The sequence below is a fragment of the Lathyrus oleraceus genome, chromosome 2 (assembly GCF_024323335.1).
Source record: "Lathyrus oleraceus cultivar Zhongwan6 chromosome 2, CAAS_Psat_ZW6_1.0, whole genome shotgun sequence".
In the NCBI taxonomy this organism is placed as follows: Eukaryota; Viridiplantae; Streptophyta; class Magnoliopsida; order Fabales; family Fabaceae; genus Lathyrus; species Lathyrus oleraceus.
The window spans coordinates 343,622,302-343,644,741 of record NC_066580.1 but is presented as its reverse complement, the minus strand read 5'-3'; the positions used below and the strand labels follow the sequence as shown (position 1 = coordinate 343,644,741).

Sequence of the window (22,440 nt, the reverse complement as noted above, 5' to 3'; positions counted from 1 at the left end):
AAGAGGGGTTTAAATAGAGATGTAGCTAAACATTTCCCCAAAACATGGACATGTGGAGTGTTTGGAGCTAACGATTAGCCTCGAAGCAAGGAAAAATTAATAAAGTAATAAAAATGAAATGTTAAATTTCGATTTAGTGGTTACTCAATGACCTTGGAATTCAGGCGTGGCGTTTTGCACATTTTTAGGCGTGGCGTTTTGGTAAAACGTTAATCATGATGTCTGATAATAGGCATGACTGAGATGACGTGGTACAAAATATGAACAGTGACGAAGTGGTTACAAAAAATGCCACCTTTCTCCCTTCATATATGAATTGACAGTGAGATTTTTTAGGGGACATATGTTACACTTGGATTTTTCATCTAGTAGAAAGTCAACAAAGAATGTCAATGAAAATACATTTGATGTGAGAAAGCATTAATGAAGTGTTTTAAAGAGTATTAATGATGAAGCATCGATAGACTAATAATGAGGGATCGACCAAGCTGTCGACACAAGAAAACGTGGTTTGGAGGAATCTTAGGGATAAATCCACAAGACCAGGATCACTTGGAAACATGTCCAGAATCTCGAAAAGGCTAGCCGACAGGGGCCTTTATTTCAGCAAGAAGACCAGACGATTGAACCACATAAGGTTGAAAGACTGAGTAAATTTACAAGTCCAAAGTCCTTGGTAGGCATCATCGATAGCATGTTGGAGTGGTTACCATCAGGGGTTCGTGAGTACGTTAGAAGCAGTTACAACTTAACACGGGTTTTAAACAGATAGAGTCGTAGATGACACATAAGCACGCTAGTGGGAGCCTGTAGATTGAACATGGAATGAATGTTGTAGTTCTCTAGTGGTCATAGCCGTCGACGATGGTTACTTGGTAAATAGAATAAATAGCAGACTCATACATGGGATCAAGAGGTCGCAAAATTTCATACATACTCTCCATACCACTGGAGTACCCGAGTCAAATAGCGAAATAGTTGAGCGAGAAATATGTATGTGTTTGCGTCCAATCTTTTCATCAATTTTTTGTTTCCTTAAAAGGAACATTTACTTTTACTTTTACATTGTTTAATGTCCTTTATTGCATTTTAACTTGTCATTTATCACAACTTAGCTTCATTTAAAGTCTTTTTCCACATTGTTATCGCTCACACGACGACTGCATTCAATTCACACGCACATGTGTTCACACAAATCATTTGCATAAATTGCTTTGGATATTTTTCGAGTTAATCTCACAGACTTATTAAACTCGTGAGTGTTTACCAAAAACACTGGTAAATAGGGACTTACCAATGGTACCAAACCCTAGAATTTCACCCTTATTATTGTCCCCACAGGAGACAAATCCTTTTTCTTTAGGAAAGAAGGTGGAGAATAAGGTTTTGTCACATGTCATATGCTTTGAACAAATTCTATCAAGATAATATTTGGTGTTTTAGATTGTAAAGCATTGTTGCAAAGAAAATGTTAGCTCTTAACTTTAGGTACCCATATCATCTTTGGTCATTGTTTGTTAGTTTCATAAACATTTTTCTTATCTGTTTTATAGATATGGGCATTCTCAAGTTTAGACAACATTTTTGCTTTGTGTTCATATTATTTGTTGTAAAAATATGAAAGAGGATGTTCTTCTTTGCTTTAATGACTTTTCTTGATGAAGCAGAACATTGCAATGTGTCCCTTTTTTTGTAATAGTTGCATTTTAGAGTTTTACATTGATAGGTGGCTTTGGAATTACATAAGTTATCCAAGTTTTTACTATTACTATTTGGTTCATAGCCAAGACTGAATTTATTGTAGGATGCTCATTAATTACCTAACAAAGTATTTAGTTATCTCTTACTTTGGTGAAATTGACAAGTGTTTTTCGAAGATTGCAAATTTCATTTTCTTAAATTATCACATTTATCGTATTTGTCAAGTTCATCATCTTCTCTTGAAGTGGAAGGACTTTGAACTAAATCATTTTATTTCTCTCTAAAGAGTAATATCACTCTTTCAAGGTTTTATATTTAAGTTCAAGAGAGGAGATAATATCTTTATATGCAGAAAACATATGTTCTAGTTTGTTTGTTTCTTGCAGATTCTAAAAAGATCATGATAGGAGAACTGAGGAATTACCTCATTATCTTGATGGTTGGCCATAAGATATATGTTGGCTTTTTCTTCTTCTTCATCATTTGAGGATTCCATATCATTGTCTTCCCATGTAACATAAGCTTTATTTTTTAGCTAAAATTTTCTTGATTTTTCATTAGCCTTTTTGAATAGGGGGAAATACGGTTTGATGTGCCCTTTATTTCCACAATTGTAGCATGTTATAATGAATGTTGTTTTATTCTTATCTTTTTATTGTTCTTTCTTTCCCTTTTTTCTCATTCTTCATGAATCTATTGAAGTTCTTTACTATGAGAGCCATGTCACATTCAGAATCAGATTCCTCATCTTTAAGTGTTATACTTTCATTTTTATTTTCTTATTCTTCATATATGGCAAGCCTTTTGAGTTCCATTTTATGTTCTTGCAATTTACCAAAGAGATTGTTTTTGTCCATAGTTGTTAAATCCTTAGATTCACAAATTGTAGTGACTTTGGGGTGCCAACTACATTTTAGGCATCTAAGAGTTTTTATGACCAATTCCTCACTTGAGAATGATTTTCCCAGAGTTATCATATGACTCACGATATGGATGAATTGTGATTTTCTTTAGGTTTCATTATAAAGAGTTAATAATCATGGCTTAATGTGACAAACATTAACCAATTTACCTCAGTAGTTTCTTCATGAGTAATTTGGAATATGTCCCACATTTCTTTTGTATTTTCACAGTGAGAAACCCACACAAATTCATCAAGACCTAGAGCGGTAGTAAGATAATTTTTGCTTTCAAACTGTCATGCACATTCTGTTTATCATCTTTTGTCAAATCCTTTTTAGGTTTGTCTACTATAACTCCATTTACTTCATTTACATGGACAAATGGACCTTTTTTCACAACCTTCCGAATACCACGATTTATTCCTTCTATGAAAAATTCATTTTCTCAAACTGTACCCTTCTCTATTAAATGATGGGGTTTATTTAGTGAATAGCTTGAAGATATTTTTTCTCCTGAGACTATTAGTCCTTAACATGAGTTAGACTGTGATTCCACTTGTTATACAAGTGACTTCAATCACAAAAGAGATGGGTGAATTATGGTATTTAAAATTCGCGATTACTTTTATGTTTTTCTTGATTAAGATCGTTTTAATAGTTTCTTAAGAGTGAATAACAACGAAAATAAAAATAGTAAAAGTAAATAGCAGAAATTAAAATAATAGGGCTAGAGAGATTACACCAAATAGTTATACATGTTTGGTCGAATGTTGGCCTAGCCTTGTCCCAAGAGGTCTTCTTGAGAGTTTGATATAAAATTTGAGCTTTTGAAGGTTATGCTCGCGAACCTTTATACAAGCTGGTCTTTATATTTTTATAGGCTTATCCCCAACCAAAGATACCTTTTTACCACATGCAAAGCTAGAAAACCTTCTTAGAGATTTTTTAGACCAATCTCAATAATCATAAGTATAACTTTTTCCATCAAAGCTCAATAAACCAAACAAAGATTTTATGACTGGTTTATCTCAAGAACCAAACTCAATCTTCTCAATAAAAACACACTCTCAAGAATTAAACAAACAACAAAACCACTTAGAAAATCTTCCTCTAAATCAAAGTTTCACTCAAAAGCACTATGACAACTTTAAGTGAAATAAAAATGTTACTAGAGAGAGAAAATAGAGAGATAAATTTCAAAGAAAAAGTAAAGTTTTGGAAAGTGATGTAAAATGGTATGGAGGCGAGCCTTCTTTATATAGGAGTTGGAAATGTCAAAAAAGGAAATAATCAATGGGAAAAATTGAGCCAATGGATTGGCATAATGCTCTAGTTGATTGTTCAAGTCATTTTTAATCGATTACCCTGCCCAAAAAGGAAATATTGGATATAGAGTCGTTGCAAGTCACTAAGGTGTTGTCCTAATCGTTTATTAATTATTTATCCCTTATCTGATCAATTGGCTTAATGCTCAAATCGATTGGATGTCTCAAAAAAGTTTTGTCAAACGATTATTTAGAGATGTTTGAAAAAGATATTTTAAGGCATGTGCGTGTGAGTTGCCTTGGCACAAGTTAAGTTACCAATCGATTAGTTAGTTCAAAAATTAGTTGGAAAGATATTGGATAACTTTTTAGTCACTTGGCTTGGCTTAGAAAATAAATTTCAAGATAAAGATGCTTGAAAAAGATATTTTAAGGTATGTGTGTGTGAGAGTTTCCTTAGTACTTCAAAGTTACTTCCTTACTTTTAGAAAACTCGGGTCACTCAGAAAGATAGACACGACCTGACAAACTTTCACACTTTATCCGAGGCTTTAATATTCTTTGTTTATGAGGTATGAGATGTTTCTCTGGTTAGGTTACCATTATCAAATATTTGAAAGATATTTCCACCGGCTTTAATCATAATCTTTGTCATCAAAACTTCATATGGATCTTCTGCGGGATTTTTAACTTTATACCTACAAGCACACAGGTCCCCCCACAAAAAAGTTGCAATGAACCTCAAAAGGGACAGTTCCCCTAGACTAGATGGTTTTGGAGCTATTTCCTTCCAACTTTATTGGGACATCATTGGCAATGATGTTACAAGGGTTTTCCCTAAATTTTTCAAGGATGATTGGATATTACCTCATTATAATTCTAATACAATAGTTCTTATTCATAAATCCAATGTGGGGAACAATATCAACCAATATAAACCAATATCCCTTTCCAACTTCAAACATAAGTTTATAACCAAAATCTTGGCTAATGGGCTTATATGCTTCCTCACATTACCTCCTCTAAACAAAAATGGTTCACTAATGGTAGGAAGATTGGTGACTATATTTGTTTGACCTCTGAAGCAATAAACCTCTTGAACAAAAATGCCATTGGAGGTAATGTAGCCCTTAAAATTGACATATCCAAGGATTTTGACACCATGCATTGGCCTTTTCTTCTCGATTTCCTTACAAAGTTTGGCGTTGCCCCTAGATTTTATAGTTGGATTCATACCATCTCAAGGTCTACTCATTTATTTGTTGGCTTAAATGTAAAACAAATTGGATTTTTCACTTGTCTCAATGGTGTAAGACAAGGTGATCATTTCTCACCTCTTCTCTTTTGCATTGCTGAAGAGGTGCTTAGCAGATGTATTTCTATGTTGGTTGCTAATGGAGATATTAAGCTCATTAGTGGTACTTGAAATTGTAATGCCCTTCCCATACTCTCTTTGCTGATGACATTATGGTCTTCTACAAAGGAGATAGAAAATCCATATCATCCATTGCTCACCTTTTCAACAGGTACACTGAATGCTTAGGTCAGGTGTGTAACACTATCAAATCTATAATCTTTTTTGGTGCTATGACTCGGGAAAATATAATTTTCTGGCTTCCATTATTGGTTTCTTAATGGCTCAACCTCCCTTCATTTATATTGGGGTTCTAATATTTAGAGGCATGCCTAAAGCCAAGTTTTTCCATTTTGTAGCTGACAAAATCAAGACCAAGCTCTCTAGTTGGAAAACTTATCTTGTCTCCATGACAGATAAGCTTTAACTTGTCAAATATATAGCTCAATGCATGATTCTTCATACTATGCAATTTTATGATTGGCTAGTGAAAGCTCTCCGGGATATGGAAAGATTAGTTAGAAACTTCTTGTGGAGTGGACATGTGGAGAAAAGGAAATTAATTATTGTAGCATGGCACAAATGTTGCAGATCTGTCAAGGAGGGTGGGCTTGGTTTGAGATCTTTAATAAATATTAACAAGGCCACTAAATTGAAGCATTGTTAGGATTTCCTGAGTGAGGATAATAGTTGGTCTACACACTTAAAGGCTAGGGTGCTCAGGAATGGTAGGCATATCAAGAACAACATCTTATCTTTAATTTCGACTGATTTGAAGTCTCAATTCACTACAATTTATGATAACTCTTCATGGCTTATATGCAATAGTAAAGATGCAAATTTTTGGCTAGACAACTTGTGTGACACTCCCCTAGCTTCAAGATACATTATTCCAATCATCTATCACAAACATCTTCAAGCTAAGGTTCATAATTATATTCTTGATAGTGGTTGACCTTTACCTCAAAACTTACTTTTTGCCTACCCTTATTTCATGACTATCATTGGAAACTGCATGATTCCTCTTGTTACAAGCATGATATTAGAAATTGGAATCACATTGAGAATGAGATCCTTATTCTAAAGCAGGCTTATGATTTCATTAAAGGCCCTTCCAACTTTGTCTTGTGAAGCAAGTTTATGTGGAATAACTCCATCCCACCTTCTAAATCCCTTCTTTTATGGAGACTCATCCATGAGGCCATACCAACTAATGATAACCTGCATATTAGATGAACTCACTTTCATTCTCAATGCAGTCTTTGCCTGATTCATAAAGAAACATCTGAGCATGTTATCTTTCAATTTGTAGCCTGCATATGGAAGTGGTTCTCAAGCACCATCATCCTTCATTTAACTTTTCCAACCTCAATGATTGTTGGAAAGTTATAGGCAGAGGTTGGTCTCCTCAATATCATATAGTCATTGATGTGAGTATCTAGTTCAAGCGGTCTAAGATTTAGTTTACTAGAAACAAATTCAGATTCGAGACATAGATTGGTCCCTTCCCTCTTGTATTTATTTTCTTTTTAATATATAGCCTTAATCTGTTTAAAAACAAAACAAAGCCACTATTAATTAATATTACATTATTTTGATATCTTAATTATATAAATTTTAATCCGAGCATAATAAAACAAGCTAGTATTTTAAAATTGGGCTTGGAACTAACTAACATGTATAAGGAAACGGTGTCGTTTGAAGTTGGTCGGATGAGTACGGCATTGTATTTGTTCTCGTTCAATTATTAATAATAATTTGGTTATTATAAAGTTTTTGAGTTGAAGTAATTGAATAATGGTCCACATGTGGCCCAATGAACATCTATAATAAAGATACGAGACCCGTCACATGGAACCTTTTACATACTTCATGTGGCCCCTTCCTTTCTTGCCTTGCATTTTTTATTTCATTACAACATCTACATCTAATATAATCTAATCACACCGACTCAATATTGTTATTGTTGTTTAGTTAAAAAAAATTATTAACCGAATAAGTTAATAGATGCAGAAACATCTGATATAGAAGTGTCATTAAATTATTTAAGAAAAAAAAATTATAAACTGATCAAAACTAAACAGTAGTATTGAATATATTTAAATGTAATTTTTGTAAAAGATATTTGAATAAATATATTTAAATTGATTTTTCAAAATAGAACCAAACCACACTTTTATATATATATATATTGATTCAAAACGCATGGCAAATGCTCATGCTCATACTTACAAACTAAATTATACTAGTATTTTGTAATACACTTGTTTATCTTAATCCTCTAAATTATCATGATTAAGTAGTTTTAGATTTTTATATGAATGGCAAAAAAGAGCTACTATATATTAAGGTACTACGATGCATTTGCTTTTGATTTAATAGTCATAAATTCACAATTTAAAGATAATAAATGAAATATTGTGATTTAAATTCGCCTCCTAAAATTTATATCCCTACATAATTGTAACTATTCACTTAGACTTCATACTGATTTTTATTTTATAAATAACTTCGTTATTTTTAAAATAGACAATTTTTCAAATTATAATTAATTTATATAAAATTTTAAAAATTACCAAGCAAATGTCTATAATTCTGGTTGTCTAGTAAACTATGGGGTGAAATTTCCAATTTTAAAATTAAATAAATGAGATATAATAAAAAAAAATTAATTAAGAAACTTCAATAGAAAATGGAAAAGAGATCCAAACATGAGAGACACAATCAAACTAAAAATGAGTTTATAATTGGGGAGGTTCAATCTATCATGATTGAAAACATTCAAACAACTACTAAGAAGCTAATGAACCCAATTAAAATTGATAGAGGAGAATCCAAGATTAGCTAATTTGTCAAGAACGATATTGCCCTTTCTGAAGGAATGAGAGATAGTGAAATTCATGCCCTTACTATGCACCAAACAATTGGTCCACCTGTTTCTAAGCATCAAAGGAATAAGAAAATAAGAGCTATACGTAAGGATGACTAATTTAGAATCGATTTTCACCCATAAGTTACACAAACATTTTTCATGAGCACACTCAATGACATTCATGACGCCAATGAGCTTAGCATGGTAAGTCGTACCAATGCCCAAGTTAACAGTAAAGCCACCTAAGAACCTACTGAATTTGTCTCTAAAAACACCAACACACAAAGACAATCCTAAGCAACCAATAGCCAATAAGAGGTTTCCAAAAAAAATCCCTAAGACGAGTAGCTTTAAGAGGATGGACATTGATATGGAAAAATTTGAGCAAAACAAAGTGACGAATAGAAGGGCTAGACACAAGGGAGGTGTGATTTCCAGAGATAGTTGAGTTTGTCAAAATCTAGTTCTTGACCACGTTCAGACTAGACAAAATGTTGTTGAAGCGAGATTGATTCATGTGATACCAAATAACATTAATGATGTTGATGATGGTAACATTGATGACAATAAGATATTGAGGGCTCCAAGAAGGGTCAATGCACGACCACAACTCAATAGGGTGAAGAGGGAAGAAAGCCACATAATGAGGCTAGAGAACGAGGTCCAAATGACAGTCGCAAAATGGTAGTTAAAGAGGATATGTAAAGAAGATATGTAAAGAAGAATCTTCTTGTAACTTGCAAATACTGCACATAGTGGGAGGTATTAAAATTAGGAGAATCTATGAAAGTTTTACCACACTAAGAATCCAACCATAAGTCAATCTTAGAACCATCATATCCATGAGCACATGAAACTTGTACTTGATGCTACTCCAAATGGAAGCATAAATGTGGTAGTTTATTCTTCTGTCTTAGCACCTATATCTCAAGATAGCAGCCCAAATATCTTAAGATAGCAGCCCAAATATCTTGTGAGTGAAGAAAGTCGCAACAGAGTTTCATGTCAGAAACCTCATTAAACTTAAAATAAATTCTAATACCAACACATGTAATTTAACGCAACTTCAAATTGCAAGAATTTGAACCTGAAACAAATTTAAATTTAATCTGCTGTAATTAGATGTACTTCGACAACTATTTACCAGTAAATTATATGAATAACATCGATACATTTTATGATAATTTTTTTCTATTTCTAATATATTTATTGTTTATGTTTACACTCTATCAATATAAAAAATTTAAAAATTTAATTGTTAAATTTATTTTATCTTTTAACCTATTCGAATTCACATCTTCAACCTAAACCATCGTTTTACCCAATTATTATTTTGACAGTTTTTATATTTATTTAATTTTTAAGATACAAAAATCATTTTCTAAAACTGGGTTCTTTTTCTTCTCTTTATTTTCCAGCTTTTCCCTTCATAATTCTTTGTACTTTAAGCTTCAATATATAATGATCTCTAAAGTTTAAACTGCTTCAACCATGGCCCTCACCAAAGAAAAAAGAGGTACTTATTACCAACAAAAGTTAAATCAACTTTTAAGAAACACAATATGCAGTTGTGATCTACAATTATTCCAACCCTGAAATTACTTTACACTTTACTCTATCAATTTATATTACATTATTTATTTTTCTTAGGATTTTCCTCAAGTGCCATAATGAGACAAATCATGCTGTTACTGTAGAAAAGGTGAAGTGGAAATTATTGAAATAAAGAAGAAAAAAAATAGGGTATTTTCTTATTCTCTCAATTTTTCTTTTCTCACTCCTAAATCCACATGCATATGTTCTTTTTTTTTCCTTTTCTTTACTATCATTTGCTGCAAAATTATTAGAGTCCTCTTTTTGTCTCATTGTGAACTATTCTTCAATCTTGATCAATTCAGTTAGATCTCTAGAAAATTATTATGCCTCTCATGGCTTGTTCACAATTTGCATATTTTTCCAACTCATTTGGGTTGTAGATAAGTGAGTTTTGTTCAAGATAAGGTAAACCCTTTTTTTTTTCATTAATGTTGTTTTTGTTTTTGGTATGAATTTTAATTTTTAATTTTTTTTTACTATAATTGTTTCTTGCAAATCTGTCTTGTTCTAGGGTTGGATCATATAAATACCTAAATTTATGATTGTGGAAATTTTAGTGTTTTTTTTTTGTTTGTTAAGTGTTTGTGAAATTGTTTGTATGAGTGTAAAAATGTTGTTTTTTTGTTTGGTTAGATGGGTGAGACAACTGCTTCAAATTCTGCTTTGCAAGTGTCTGTTTCTTTTGGTAGATTTGAGAATGATTCTTTGTCTTGGGAGAGATGGTCTTCTTTTTCTCCAAATAAGTACTTGGAAGAAGTTGAGAAGTGTGCCACACCTGGATCAGTAGCACAGAAGAAAGCTTACTTTGAAGCTCATTACAAGAAGATTGCTGCTCGGAAAGCCGAATTGTTGGCTCAAGAGAAGGAAGTTCAGAAAGATTCTTTCAGATCAGAAGAACAAAATGGTATAGATCTGTGTGGTAACGGCAACGTTAAAGTTTGTGAGACTGATTCAGAATTCAGTACCACTAAGGAACACGTTAAGCAAGAAATCGAAATCAGCCCGGTTGGTGAAATCAGTCAGAGCAGAGTGGATGATTTGAAGGAGGGAATTGCGGTTTCTACAGATTATCAAAGTTCACCGGTTCAGGTGGTAGATAACAAAGAGGAAGAAAGTGGATCACATGGTTCCTACAAGATAGATGAACCTAAAGAAGATGCGTGTGTAAAACTAGAAGAAAGTCTTGACGTTGAAGCCGAAGATGTGAAGGAAATTTCACATGTTGTGTACAAGGAACCAGAGAAGGCTACACAAGTTGAAGAAAAAGTTGTGAAATTGGATCATCCCAATGAATCTAAGGTTTGATTTAATTCATATTTGGTGAAATCGTAATGTTATATTTCTTAAAGATTGAGTATTTAATTACTATCCATTTTGGTTAGGTTATCTCTTTGAATAGGGAAAGTAATGTAGCCAAAACAAAGAAGAAACCAGTGCAACCAAAATCTAAGGCATCTCAAATTTCGACACCGAGAAGTTCAAAGCCAACATCAAATCCAACTAAAACATCGACATCTGCTTCTTCAACTAAAAAAGGAAATTTGCCATCTTTACCTAAGAGACAAATTACTTCCAGTGTGGAGAACAAAAAAGTTGCTAACCGATCTTTGCACATGTCTATGAGCTTAGGTCCAAGTAATCTTGATCCAGTTCCAAATACCGCAATGAGGAAATCTCTCAACATGGAGAGCACGGGGGATAAGGACATAGTCAAACCAGTTCCTCATCATACCACTATGAGGAAATCTCTCATCATGGAGAGCATGGGGGATAAGGACATAGTCAAACGAGCATTTAAGACATTCCAGAACGGTTTCAACCAGCTGAAAACTTCCAGTGAAGTAGACAGATCTTTAGTAAAAATACAGGTAATTGGAAAATATTTATGCTGTAGTTCATTGTTAATAGATGGTGTTATCGGTGATATTTATCTGTAGGAAAACAACATTGATTTGAAAATGGTTTTCTCCGTATAACGTGAACAGGTTCCTTCAAGGGGGACTGTGGCAAAGGTTTCAACATCTACAACTTTGCGTAAAGAAAATGGACGGTAAATTTTCAAATCTGCACTTTTATGATTTTATCGTCTTACATGCACATTTATTTACTTGATGCATTTTGCATATCCGTTTTTTTGCATATTAATTTCATACTATTTATGCATCTCACCAACATAGTGAATAAGGTTATTTTATCCGACCAAGATCTATTTTGATGAAAGTATATGGAATTAAATTTTCTGTATGATGACCTTCTTGGTGATTATTTATGAATAGGCCTACTACAGTTGAGAGGATGAATAAAAGAAGTGGAAATCCTGCACGAACTTTGGGCCCAAAACGTGACACTAAATCAGAGAAAGGAAAAGAGGTAGGACTACCTCTTGATGTTTAACATTGAAAGTACCCCTTATTTGTAGTTTTTGTCTGACTAACTTATGTTTTTTCTTTCATGCTAATTAGTCCTCAAGAAAAATAGAGGAAAAACCTAATGCAAATGAGGTACAAAGAACGCGTCTCCAAACAAAATTGAAGGTACTCTTCCTCATTCCACAATGTTTCTCTCAATGACTGGCATTTCCTATATTCCTTCATTGGCTTCACTTAAGTGTGCTTGCTTATATTTACTTGTAATTGATTTTTTAAATTTGATTTAGTTAAAATTGAGTTTAAAATGAAGTAATTTTTGTTTGAGTTCTTTTTAGTCTAGAAGATTTGATATAAACATTGTAATAATTGAATTCAATTTAGGGAGAGACAAAAGTGACTATAGAAGCGTAGTATTGATTTTGACATGTTTGAGTGTCCTCAAGTAGTACTGATTCTGCCTTCATAATTGATTTGAACTTGAAGTTGAGATTTGGAGTTTTTGCCTATAGAATTGATTTTTAGCCTTATGTTTGGAGCCACGAATCGTGATGGACTCATCATTCTTACTTCTCAAAGCATATTCGTCGATTTTATATAGGAGGAAAAAGAAGCAGAAATGAAAAAGCTAAAACATGATTTCAAGGCCACACCCCTACCAACTTTTTATCGTGGTCAAAAGGCATCAAAAAGTGGAACAGAAAAGGTATGTGCTATACATCTGAACTCATATCTATCATATTCATAACTGAACTGAAAAGTTATGTGTTGCTTAATGCCAAAAAGCAATCTGAAGCATAACTTTTGGTAACAGCTGAATGATTGCAATCCCGAGACACCTGAAAATGACTAAAATTTGAAACTTGACTTTTAATCGAAGTTGGGTTAAACCTTGAGTTTCACAACTAATAAAGGAGTACGGTAATTGTAATCAAGTTAGGAGTGATCTATGGGACCTGGCTGTCTTGTTTTGCTTTTAAAATTAACATGTTTTCTGCCAAATGAGCATATGGGTTGGTGGTCCATACAACTAGATAATGATGAAAGTTCTTTTTTACAGTCAAACAAGATTTCTAGGATTGTGGTACTCTTAAGAATATGGGAATAGATCTGCTCGTATATAAAAAATCATAGGATCGGGAGAAATGTGATATCTCACCATTCGAATTCGAGAGAGGTGGACCCACCTTTTTCGTATATCTTTTCTGAATGGTGAGAGATTACAATTCTCCGTCTCATGTTCACGTAAGAGGATTCATTCCCTAAACAATGCCATCAACCTCTACAATTTCTCATCAAACCATCTAGATAATTTCCTATGAAATGCTCTAGTAACACACTTTTATTAAGATTCACGTAGGTCTTCTTAATTAAGGATTGGATCCCCCTAAATAGAAAACGAGGCCCATATAAATTCCACTCAATAAGAAAAGATATACCATATCCATATTAATGATGTTGCATCTAAAAGTGATTTGTTTATAATAGTGACCGGAGTGGTTTTATATCATCTTATTACTTAAACAATAATTACATATCATATTAATAATCTTGCATCTAAAAGTGATTTTTTGTCAGCACGATCTAGATAATGTTAAATAAGTTAAAATAATTTTTCATACAAATGTTCCAAGAATAAATCAACCCAAACACTCTTTTGTTGACTAAATTGTGCTCCATTCTAGAGTCCTATTGTGATCCATTGAGTTCCGAGGCTTGATTGTATACCTGCAGCTGATATTGTCCTGTTTTCATGACTATGCAGGGTGATGCTAAAACTGAGAACCGCCGGTAGCTGCACAAATGGTGAAGGTAAAGAAAGGAGTAAAGAAATAGAAGCTAAATACATCATGTGTATGGTAGTAGTATATGTTCAGGGAAAATGTCAGTGGAGACAATTCAACACTATGATATTCTAGTTTAGTAAGCAACAGTGGAGCAATGTTCTTCTAGTTAAATAGGTGCTTATTTATGAACATGGCGAGGAGTAGGAAGAAGGAATATGCATCATTTATTGATGACAAATTTCCTCTTCACGCCCCCTCTATGAAATTCGAACTAGAAATGTTATTGTATGATATCCGTAATAGTAATAATGTCGAAAATGCATATATTTTCTTGCAATTGGCTGTGCATCGTTTTTCTGTCTATGGGGGACTGATATGCTTCTAACGTGTTGTAGAACACATATCTCTTAAAAAGCTAAAACAATGTATGATGTTGTCACATAGCTGTTACATTATAGCAAAATTTGAGGTGATATGCTATTTGCTGCAAAATGTTATCAGAATATTACTCCAATGTTATAACAGTGCTATACTACCCTGTTGTGGAAGAGACTTCACTCCTGGACTCATAGGTATGATAGCCTGGGGGAGAATGATTCTCCTTAATTATGTCTTATGTCATTAACGCTATTCATATTCATGGTTTCTTTCTGTTTTTTCTTAAGATGCCTGTAAAAGTGTGGAAGATAGAGGATGTTCTTTTGGGGTGGGGGTGAAAGGGAATGCTAAGATACTCTGGTTGAAGTGGTAGGATGTGTACAAACCTAAGAGAAAAGGGGGTTTGGGAATTAGAGATTTTCGTCTGGTTAACTTAGCCCTTTTTAGCCAAATGAAGATGAACACTTATTTTAGGTGCATCTGGCCTTTGGTGTGATATTTTGATTGCTCGGTATGATGCCTCTAAGGTTTCTTCCTTGCGGGGAGGTAGGGTTTTGGGGTTGCGCTCTAGCTCCTATTGGTGAAAAGATGTATCTTTCCTTGGGTCCAAGAAAGAAGATCCAAGAAAGAAGATCCTTCCCATTGGATTGAGGATGACCTGGTTAGGAAGGTAGGGTTAGGTTTAAAAACCTCATCTTGGAGTGATCCTTAGTATATGATCATGTCTACAAACCTCATTTTGGAGTGATCCTTGCTATATGATCAAGTTTACAAACCTCATTTTGGGGTGATCCTTGGTATATGATCTTTAGGTGGTTAGGAGTTTATGTTCCTCTTCCTAGGAATCCCGGTATTCTTTTTGAGATCTTTTGATCCTTAGGAAGTAGGGCTAAGGTTAGGGGGGTATTGCCATGATTTGGCATGCAGTGGTGTGGACCATTTGTTATGTGTATAACAATGTACTTTTCTCCGACTCTCCAACAAACGTGAAAGAGGTAGAGGATAAGAGTATTTTGTTTACTTGTAACTGATTTCTTTGCATGTCACCAACAAACTCAACCTTACTCTCTGATCGACTTTAGAATCTTATCATATACCTAAACCGATAGAGATTCAAGAGGCCAGTCCCTCTTAACGGGGCGTGGTGGCTTTGGTTTTCATGTGTGGTCTCTTGTTCTATTGATGTCAGGGTTGATGTTCTGAGCTCTAACTTGGTTCTCCGGTTGTTCGAGTCTTGTAGTGTAGACTTTTGTATAAGAGTTTGTAAATCTTTCTTTTTTTTATTGCTCTTGTTTGTGACCGAATATTTTTTTGACCGCTTTTTGATTATTTCACTTATATCTCTAATTGTTGTTTTTGTCCTTTGTGGCACCTCTTGTGCCATTTATTATTGTACTTTGTTGTTTTTGAGTTCTACCCATTTTCTCATTTTTATATATATATTATCTATTTTGCCTTTTTAAAAAGAAAATCACTAGTTTAGTGGAATTTTAACAATTTTTTTTCGATCTTTGATTGACAACACCGGCAATATATTATAAACCATGTTTCTTTATATTCACTCATCTTTGAAGCCAAAACTAATTAAGTTTGCTACATAACGCGCAGAAGTACATCATTAAGGTATGCACACTTAATGTTGAGGAACATGAATTACATCAACTCTATCTTTTTAAGGTCTTTCTTAAGTTGTTTTTTATACTTGAGAACATTGTTCTTATTTTTGTGTAGTTCTTCTAAGCCAAAAATGTCTCACTATAGCTACTAAAAGAGAGAATATAAATGGTGGGATCTTCTCAAAGGAAGATAAGAATTCAAACATAATCCTTGCATTGGAATGCCCCTAATACTATATAAAAAACAAGAAGATATGGAGTAAGTTCTGGTTATTGCCAAAAGAATTCAACATGTATATACACTAGACTTCAAAAATGCTCATGAACAATAGTTCTCTATACATGTAACACATACATTTACACGTTGAAATGTGGAAAAATGATGATATCACAAGGACAAGGACGTATTAGCTTCTTAGTTTTTCAGTTCCTTTGTCTAAATGGTCCCATAGGAAAAAGTTGAATTAGTTAGGCCAATTAAAGAGTCCTTTGTGCTAGTGCCTCTGCTGACTTCAACCTTTAACTTGTCATACAAGGTTTTAAATTGCGGCTGCTGACAGGTCACGATTCTTGATGTCGTGGAAAATTGCAATCAAATACGACTTATACAGCGTCGATCGCAATTGCATTGAAGTCGCCGAGACATGAAAAATCTCGATGTCATGGACAAATTGCTGGGAGATTTTCTTTAGAACTTTGCCTTAGATGTCTTCTTTTTCTGCATGTTACGTGCAATCTCGATACACGCTTGATCGACCATTCCGAGAAAATCCTTGACTATGACAAATAGATAAAGAGCCTGTTCTCCTGCACTGTCTTTTGAACCTCCTCCTTGATAATAATCTGTTGTTCTCTTAACAAGCTGCATAATCCTTGTTTGTTCTTCCCTCACCAATTGCAAATCCTTCTCAGAACTTTCAAGAAAACGGTTCATCTCTCTCACAAACTTCCCTCCTTTATCATTTCCGCACTGCGAAACAAGTTGTCGAATTTCAACTATCTTTGCAGAAAGTGTCGAGATAGAAGCGGCAAAACTATTGTAATCTGTTGAAGCAATTTTCTTTGCATTGGAAAACTCGGCACTGACACCTCCTACAATTGGTAATCCTAGTTTTATATATTCCATCAGTTTTTGTTCATTCGAGGTAGCAGAATCCTTAGAGTCTCCAATGCTGCTGCTGCTACTGCTCCTACTGAAACCACGAGTCAAACTATGATTGCGGTTAAGAACCGCGCGTTTCCCTTCGGAACGAACTACTTCTTCGACCACAAAGTGTAGCAATGTGGTTTTTCCATCAACACTCTTCACATCAGAGAGTTTCCTTAAAGAAACCAAGTTGAAAGCTTGAGCATTACCTCTATTAGTACCTGCATTCATGCGGTTTCCTGCTTTAAGAACTGCTTCAAGGAGTTTCACGAAAACTCCCTGGTTTCGAAGCTCCTTACACGCCATCTCAAGTGTCTGTAGAATCTCCCTGATTTCTTTGATCTCCGAGTCATAATTCAACCTGAATAAAATCGCATTCAAGCGCTTAAATGCCGAAGGAACAGCTTTGAGGATGTGGTACAAGAAAGATTCAGCTGCTGCAAGTTTCGTTGTGTCTCCTTCATATTCGAGAATGTGAGATTGTTCTTCTTCTGTTGGAGCGATTCTTGAAAGCTTTTCAATTGTATCTGCATTAAGGCCTTGGCCATCGATGAGTGCATCGACGATTTCTTTTCGCGAGACTGCAAGAGATTTCAAAACTATAGCAGTGTTTTGAGATTTTCTAGGATCAAGAATGAAAGCATTTGTTGATGCATCCTTGCTTGGACTTGTTGATTCATTTCCTTTTGAAGTGTTACTATTTGGTTTGGCCGCAACATACCCGAATAGAGCCTCCATAAGACCATCATCAACCCTGAAGATTTTTAAAAAATCATCGATAAATATTCTTTTTCTCTTAACCCTCCGATTCTCAGACCATGGCCCTAATAATCCAGAGTTCGGCCAAAAGATAAATAAAGTCTGACCAATGAATTGTTCGACGGATGATCAAAATTTAGTTATGTTATTTTAAGAAAATATAGTATATTAGGATTACCTGAATGAACCGCGGTCGATTTTATCCCACACCATAGAGTGATCAAGATTAGTATTCACCTTATCCCAATGCAATGGTTTTAGTTTCACTTCACTTGAAGAACTCCCTTGTTTATTGTTGGCAGACTTTGTTTCAAGAGGTGTAGGTGGTGGTTTTGATGATGACTTCAACTTCAATCCACTTGTCTTTGGTGGTGGCGGCGGCGCTGGTGTAGAAATCTTTCTAGTTGATAGCGAAGGAGGAGGAGGTGGCGGAGGCGGTGTTGCAAGAGTCTTTCTATCTAGAATTGGTGGAGGAGGAGGAGGAGGTGGCGGCGGTGCTGAGCTTTTTCTATCAGGTACTACTGATGGAGGAGGAGGTGGCGGAGGAGGAGGTGGTTCTTGACTCTTTGTATCATCAGAAACCATTGGTGGTGCATGATTTGTCACATTTGGAATTGATGAGAAAAAAGTAGAAAGCTTTTTAGGTGATGAAGGAAGAAGGTTTAGAGAAAATGGTTGAATAGGAGGAGGAGGAGCAGGAGGTGTAATTTTCATAATTGTATATGATGATTCTTGTGGAAAAATATTCATATGTGAAGTTGAAGATTTTCCTCTAAGCAAATGAGTTTCTTGATTATTCTTCCTTTGATCATCTTCATGATCTTTGTTTCTAGGACTATTCAAAAAAACACCCTTTTTCATATCCTTATCAAAGTTTTGATCTTGAAGCTTTCTCCAATAAACAACATCTAAACCATCTTCATCAACAATAAGTCCTTTTATGTTACCTTCCATTTTCTCAAACACATTAATAGGAGGCACAACATTTCTATGAACTACAGAAGAACCAGTGTTGTTGTCATTGTTCTTCACCCTCACATTTTTTTTCTTTGCTCTAAAGCATTTAAGGACAAAGAAGAAAACTAGAGCAGAAAGAACTAAAGTTCCTGCTGCGGTTGCAGCTACAGCAGTTACTATCTTACTGTTTGATGAAGAATTTGTTGTAGATGATGATGTTGATGTTGGTGCTAGTGATGATGATGGTGGTGATGCTTGTGGCTTTGGTGGTGTGGATTGTTGTGGAATTTGAATTGGATAAAAAGTTTCAATATTTTGATTTTGAGGTGAATTGAGTTGGCAATGGTGAGTTTGTATTAGAAAAATTTGGAAAATAAGAACATGGCTTAGAAGATGAAACATCATGTTTAAAGCCATGAAGGAACAAAGATTACAATGACAATTACTATGATGTTTTTAAACAAGAATATGCTTGTGTTTTTCTTCTTCTTGATGATTATTACATGTTTTGTCCTCTTCTTTTTCTTGTGCTATTGGTTTTGGTAGTTGAAAGTTTCCATAAAAGCAAACAGTTATATTAATCTTAGTGTCACATTTTTTAAATATTTTTAAAAAATATATTATTTTAGCTAAAAATCAAATATCATCTATACGCAATTGTATAAATTAATCTTGAGTTGAGGTAAACCAAAATAGCGATAAAAATCTCTAAAAAATTTTTAACGCTACTACTACATAATCATATTTGAGTTCGAATTCAAATTTTAGATTAAATTAGAAAAAGATACCTTAATATTTTTTAATTATTCAGAAATATACTTTAAGATAACATAACTTTGTTTAAATATTCAAATTATGTTTGAGGTACTAAGTGAAAATTTTCCTTTAAGTGTTGTTATTGGTTATTTGTTAATGACTAAAATGACCCTTATATTTGAATCTATTGAAGTGTTGTAGTTTAGGGGTGAGTTAGTAATTTGATACCAAGTTTTCTTGCGTTGAAATTCACTAGTGGGTTTATAAATGCAAAATGGTTGAAAATGACTCTAGTGTTTATACTATGTCAAACATGTTTAGGTACACGTTTGAAGTGGTTGTGGTACTATAATAATTGTTTCAAAGATCTTTTCAAATGCTATAAAGTTATCCAAATTTTGACTTAGCTTTGGTTTTCAAAATATTAATTGTGAAGTATTAGCAACCTCCATTAAAATAATTATTTTGAGGGCTTAAAATAAGAAGAATGGAAGATACTCTTTAAATATTTAAAATAATAAAAAAAAGGTATTTAATAGAAAATGAAATGTTTAATTTTTTAAAAGTGTGTTTTTTGATTTGAATTTTTTTAAGAATGCTTTTAAGACACAAAGTAGGTAATTAAGGTTTTCGGTGATTTAATGGTTTTGTTAGGGCCAACCCCACAATTCAAGTCAATGTTGGGTTTTTGGTATTAAAGAGAGTGGCTTACCTAATTAATTAGTGTGTGAATCACTATTTTTTTTTTTTGAGATTGTAGAGGTGGAGTAATTTGATCTCCATTATTAATTTGGATTGCAAATGAAAGGTTAATGAAAGCCCTAAACAAAGTTTTTAAAAACATGCTTTAAGTAAACATATTTAAAATGCTTCGATTAGCATTTCAAACATTGTTAGACGGAGAGGGAATTAATAACTCAATCTTAAAGAAAATGCGATGGAAATTAAAATTGTCTTCTTTACTAAGCGGTTGAAAAAGAGAGTAACCAAGAGACCGGTGCTCCAAATAGGTATAATATGAATCGTTCTAATGTCATAGACGTAAGGAATAACTCTAAATGAAGTAGTCATTAAGTTTCTCTTTGCTAGTACATACTCCCTCCGTACCCGTTTATAAGAAAAAAAACACTCATTTTTCTCGTTATAAATTATAAGTAAAAAAACACTCATTTTTCTCTTTATAAATTATAAGCAAAAAAACATCAACTTTATTTTATTTAACTATTTTATTCTAAAAAATTCATCTTTTTCAAGGTAAAATTAAACACAAAATGCACTTAATTTGATTTCTCTCTCATTTTTCCATAAACAACCATCAATCAAAATTGTTTTTACATCTTTCCAAAAAACATATCTTAAAAAAGACATCAAATTTTACATTTTCTTAATAAGTGTGAAATATTGGATTTTTGCTTATAAATTGGTACGGAGTAGTAAAACATACTCTATTACAACGTAATATTTTTTTCAATGAAAATCAATAATTTTCACAAATTTTTCTTCTAGGATATGTATGGCCCAAGAGTGTTGTCACAAATGCCACCATCTTACGATCAAAGCAAGAAATATTCCACAACAAAAGGCACATAGATAAAGATCACATACTCCATAATAAAGTGGTGATTAGAGTTCACCCTCTATTGGCAGCTAGCCACTCCAAAACATAAAGGTGAGTCTCCACTACATCGACCTCGAACTAAGTTCAAACTTGGAGGTAAGAAAATGGTACCGACCATTGACCGGACACAAAATCCAAAGACATTCAATAAAATTTCTAAGCACGACCTCAAACGCTAACCAATTCCCAGAGAAGCGAACAACAAACTTAAGGAACTAAAGCAACACCATAACAAGTAAAAATGACACTAAGTAAATAAAATAAGGAATATGCCATAAAGCAACAATTTTGGAATTTATTTATTCTACAACAAATGTTACACAGGGTAAGAACATCCTGAAGATGGAGTTTACTTTTCTACAACAAATGTTACACCAGGTAAGAACATCCCTAACATACAAAAAAACTATGAGCCTGACTCATCCCCAACGAAGACCGGATTCCCATCCACCATCTCGTGATCAAGACATATCTGCTCTCGTGAAATGTGCACCATGGGATGAAAACATTCTATCAGTTACAAGGCATTTTAAAAAGAAACTTGTAGAACATAGAAACAATCTTCCACATGCTTCACATACTCTTTGGACAACTCGAGCTTTTCAAGATGCATCTCCCGAAGGCTGTCCACATCCTTATTCTAACCTAACCGAGCCTCGCTCAAGAACACCTAAAAATCCTTTAGTGTTTTGCGAAAGGAGTCCATTGTATAATCCTCCTCAACAAGAGAAACCTCATTTGTGGATATTATCATTCGAGCAAATGATATGGCTTTATCATTCTTCTCCATCTCTTGCACATGTGATTGCACCCTCTCAACCAGAAGTGAAGGTACTCGAAAGTTTATGCATCATTACATATTTCTTTCAGCAGATCACTCGCCTCGGTGAGCTTCTCCGGATACCGGTCCCGCTCAAAAGTAAGAGCATTGATGCGCTTCTGAAGCACTTCTTTCTACTTTCAGATACTCTTAGACAAAAGGATATCCCCCCTCCCAGTAGCACCAAATGCTAAAATAGTCGATGCCTTGTGCTCATGGTATGCTATTTGCGCCATCTCCTTCTGACAGACAACCTTGGCTTGCCCGAGAAATATGCATCCAAAACTTTCAATCTGCATGGGGACTAGGACATATCAGAAGTATGGGAAATGAAGGGACCGAATTCGACGTTGAACCTCCACCAAAACCAAGAATCGCTTGGTCTCACCCAACATTTGAGGCCTTCTTTCGGATGGTCCACAATCAGGAGGTATTTCAATAATAGGACTTGTGTCTCCAACAACACGTGGCTCCAAGCGTAAAGCACCCCCACTGTCGCAAGCTTGTCACAAGAACCCCACAACTCTATTTGAACCAGAATATGAA

The 22,440-nt window shown here is 34.1% G+C and overlaps 2 protein-coding genes across 3 annotated transcripts; one reads left to right on the top strand and one right to left on the bottom strand.

Moving 5' to 3' along the window:
* The first annotated feature begins 9,560 nt into the window (after nt 1-9,560).
* On the top strand, nt 9,561-14,180 carry LOC127119434 (protein WVD2-like 7). 2 transcript variants are annotated; one of them, XM_051049663.1, is made up of 9 exons: nt 9,561-9,610; nt 9,745-9,837; nt 10,324-10,989; nt 11,073-11,558; nt 11,676-11,740; nt 11,967-12,060; nt 12,153-12,224; nt 12,658-12,762; nt 13,822-14,180. In XM_051049663.1, the coding sequence occupies exons 3-9, from the start codon at nt 10,324-10,326 to the stop codon at nt 13,849-13,851; spliced, it is 1,518 nt and encodes a 505-aa protein (XP_050905620.1). In that variant the 5' UTR covers nt 9,561-9,610; nt 9,745-9,837; the 3' UTR covers nt 13,852-14,180. The 2 variants fall into 2 exon arrangements, with proteins under 2 accessions (XP_050905620.1, XP_050905619.1); XM_051049662.1 differs by lacking the exon at nt 9,561-9,610 and having other exon boundaries at nt 9,819-10,095.
* Nucleotides 14,181-16,109: 1,929 nt separating this feature from the next.
* Nucleotides 16,110-19,141, bottom strand: LOC127119432 (formin-like protein 4). The gene is made up of 2 exons (XM_051049661.1): nt 17,922-19,141; nt 16,110-17,738 (listed from the first exon to the last, which is right to left on the bottom strand). Exons 1-2 carry the CDS (start codon nt 19,115-19,117, stop codon nt 16,526-16,528), a joined length of 2,409 nt encoding a protein of 802 aa, XP_050905618.1. The 5' UTR covers nt 19,118-19,141; the 3' UTR covers nt 16,110-16,525.
* Nucleotides 19,142-22,440: the final 3,299 nt, after the last annotated feature.

Excerpts from the sequence above, each read along its gene's own strand:
- LOC127119434 (XM_051049663.1), top strand. The coding sequence starts at position 10,324 with ATGGGTGAGACAACTGCTTCAAATTCTGCTTTGCAAGTGTCTGTTTCT. Across the intron at positions 10,990-11,072 it reads ATCATCCCAATGAATCTAAG|GTTATCTCTTTGAATAGGGA; the intron begins GTTTGATTTAAT and ends CATTTTGGTTAG. Across the intron at positions 12,225-12,657 it reads GTCTCCAAACAAAATTGAAG|GAGGAAAAAGAAGCAGAAAT; the intron begins GTACTCTTCCTC and ends GATTTTATATAG.
- LOC127119432 (XM_051049661.1), bottom strand. The coding sequence starts at position 19,117 with ATGGCTTTAAACATGATGTTTCATCTTCTAAGCCATGTTCTTATTTTC. Across the intron at positions 17,739-17,921 it reads ATCGACCGCGGTTCATTCAG|GGTTGATGATGGTCTTATGG; the intron begins GTAATCCTAATA and ends AAAAATCTTCAG.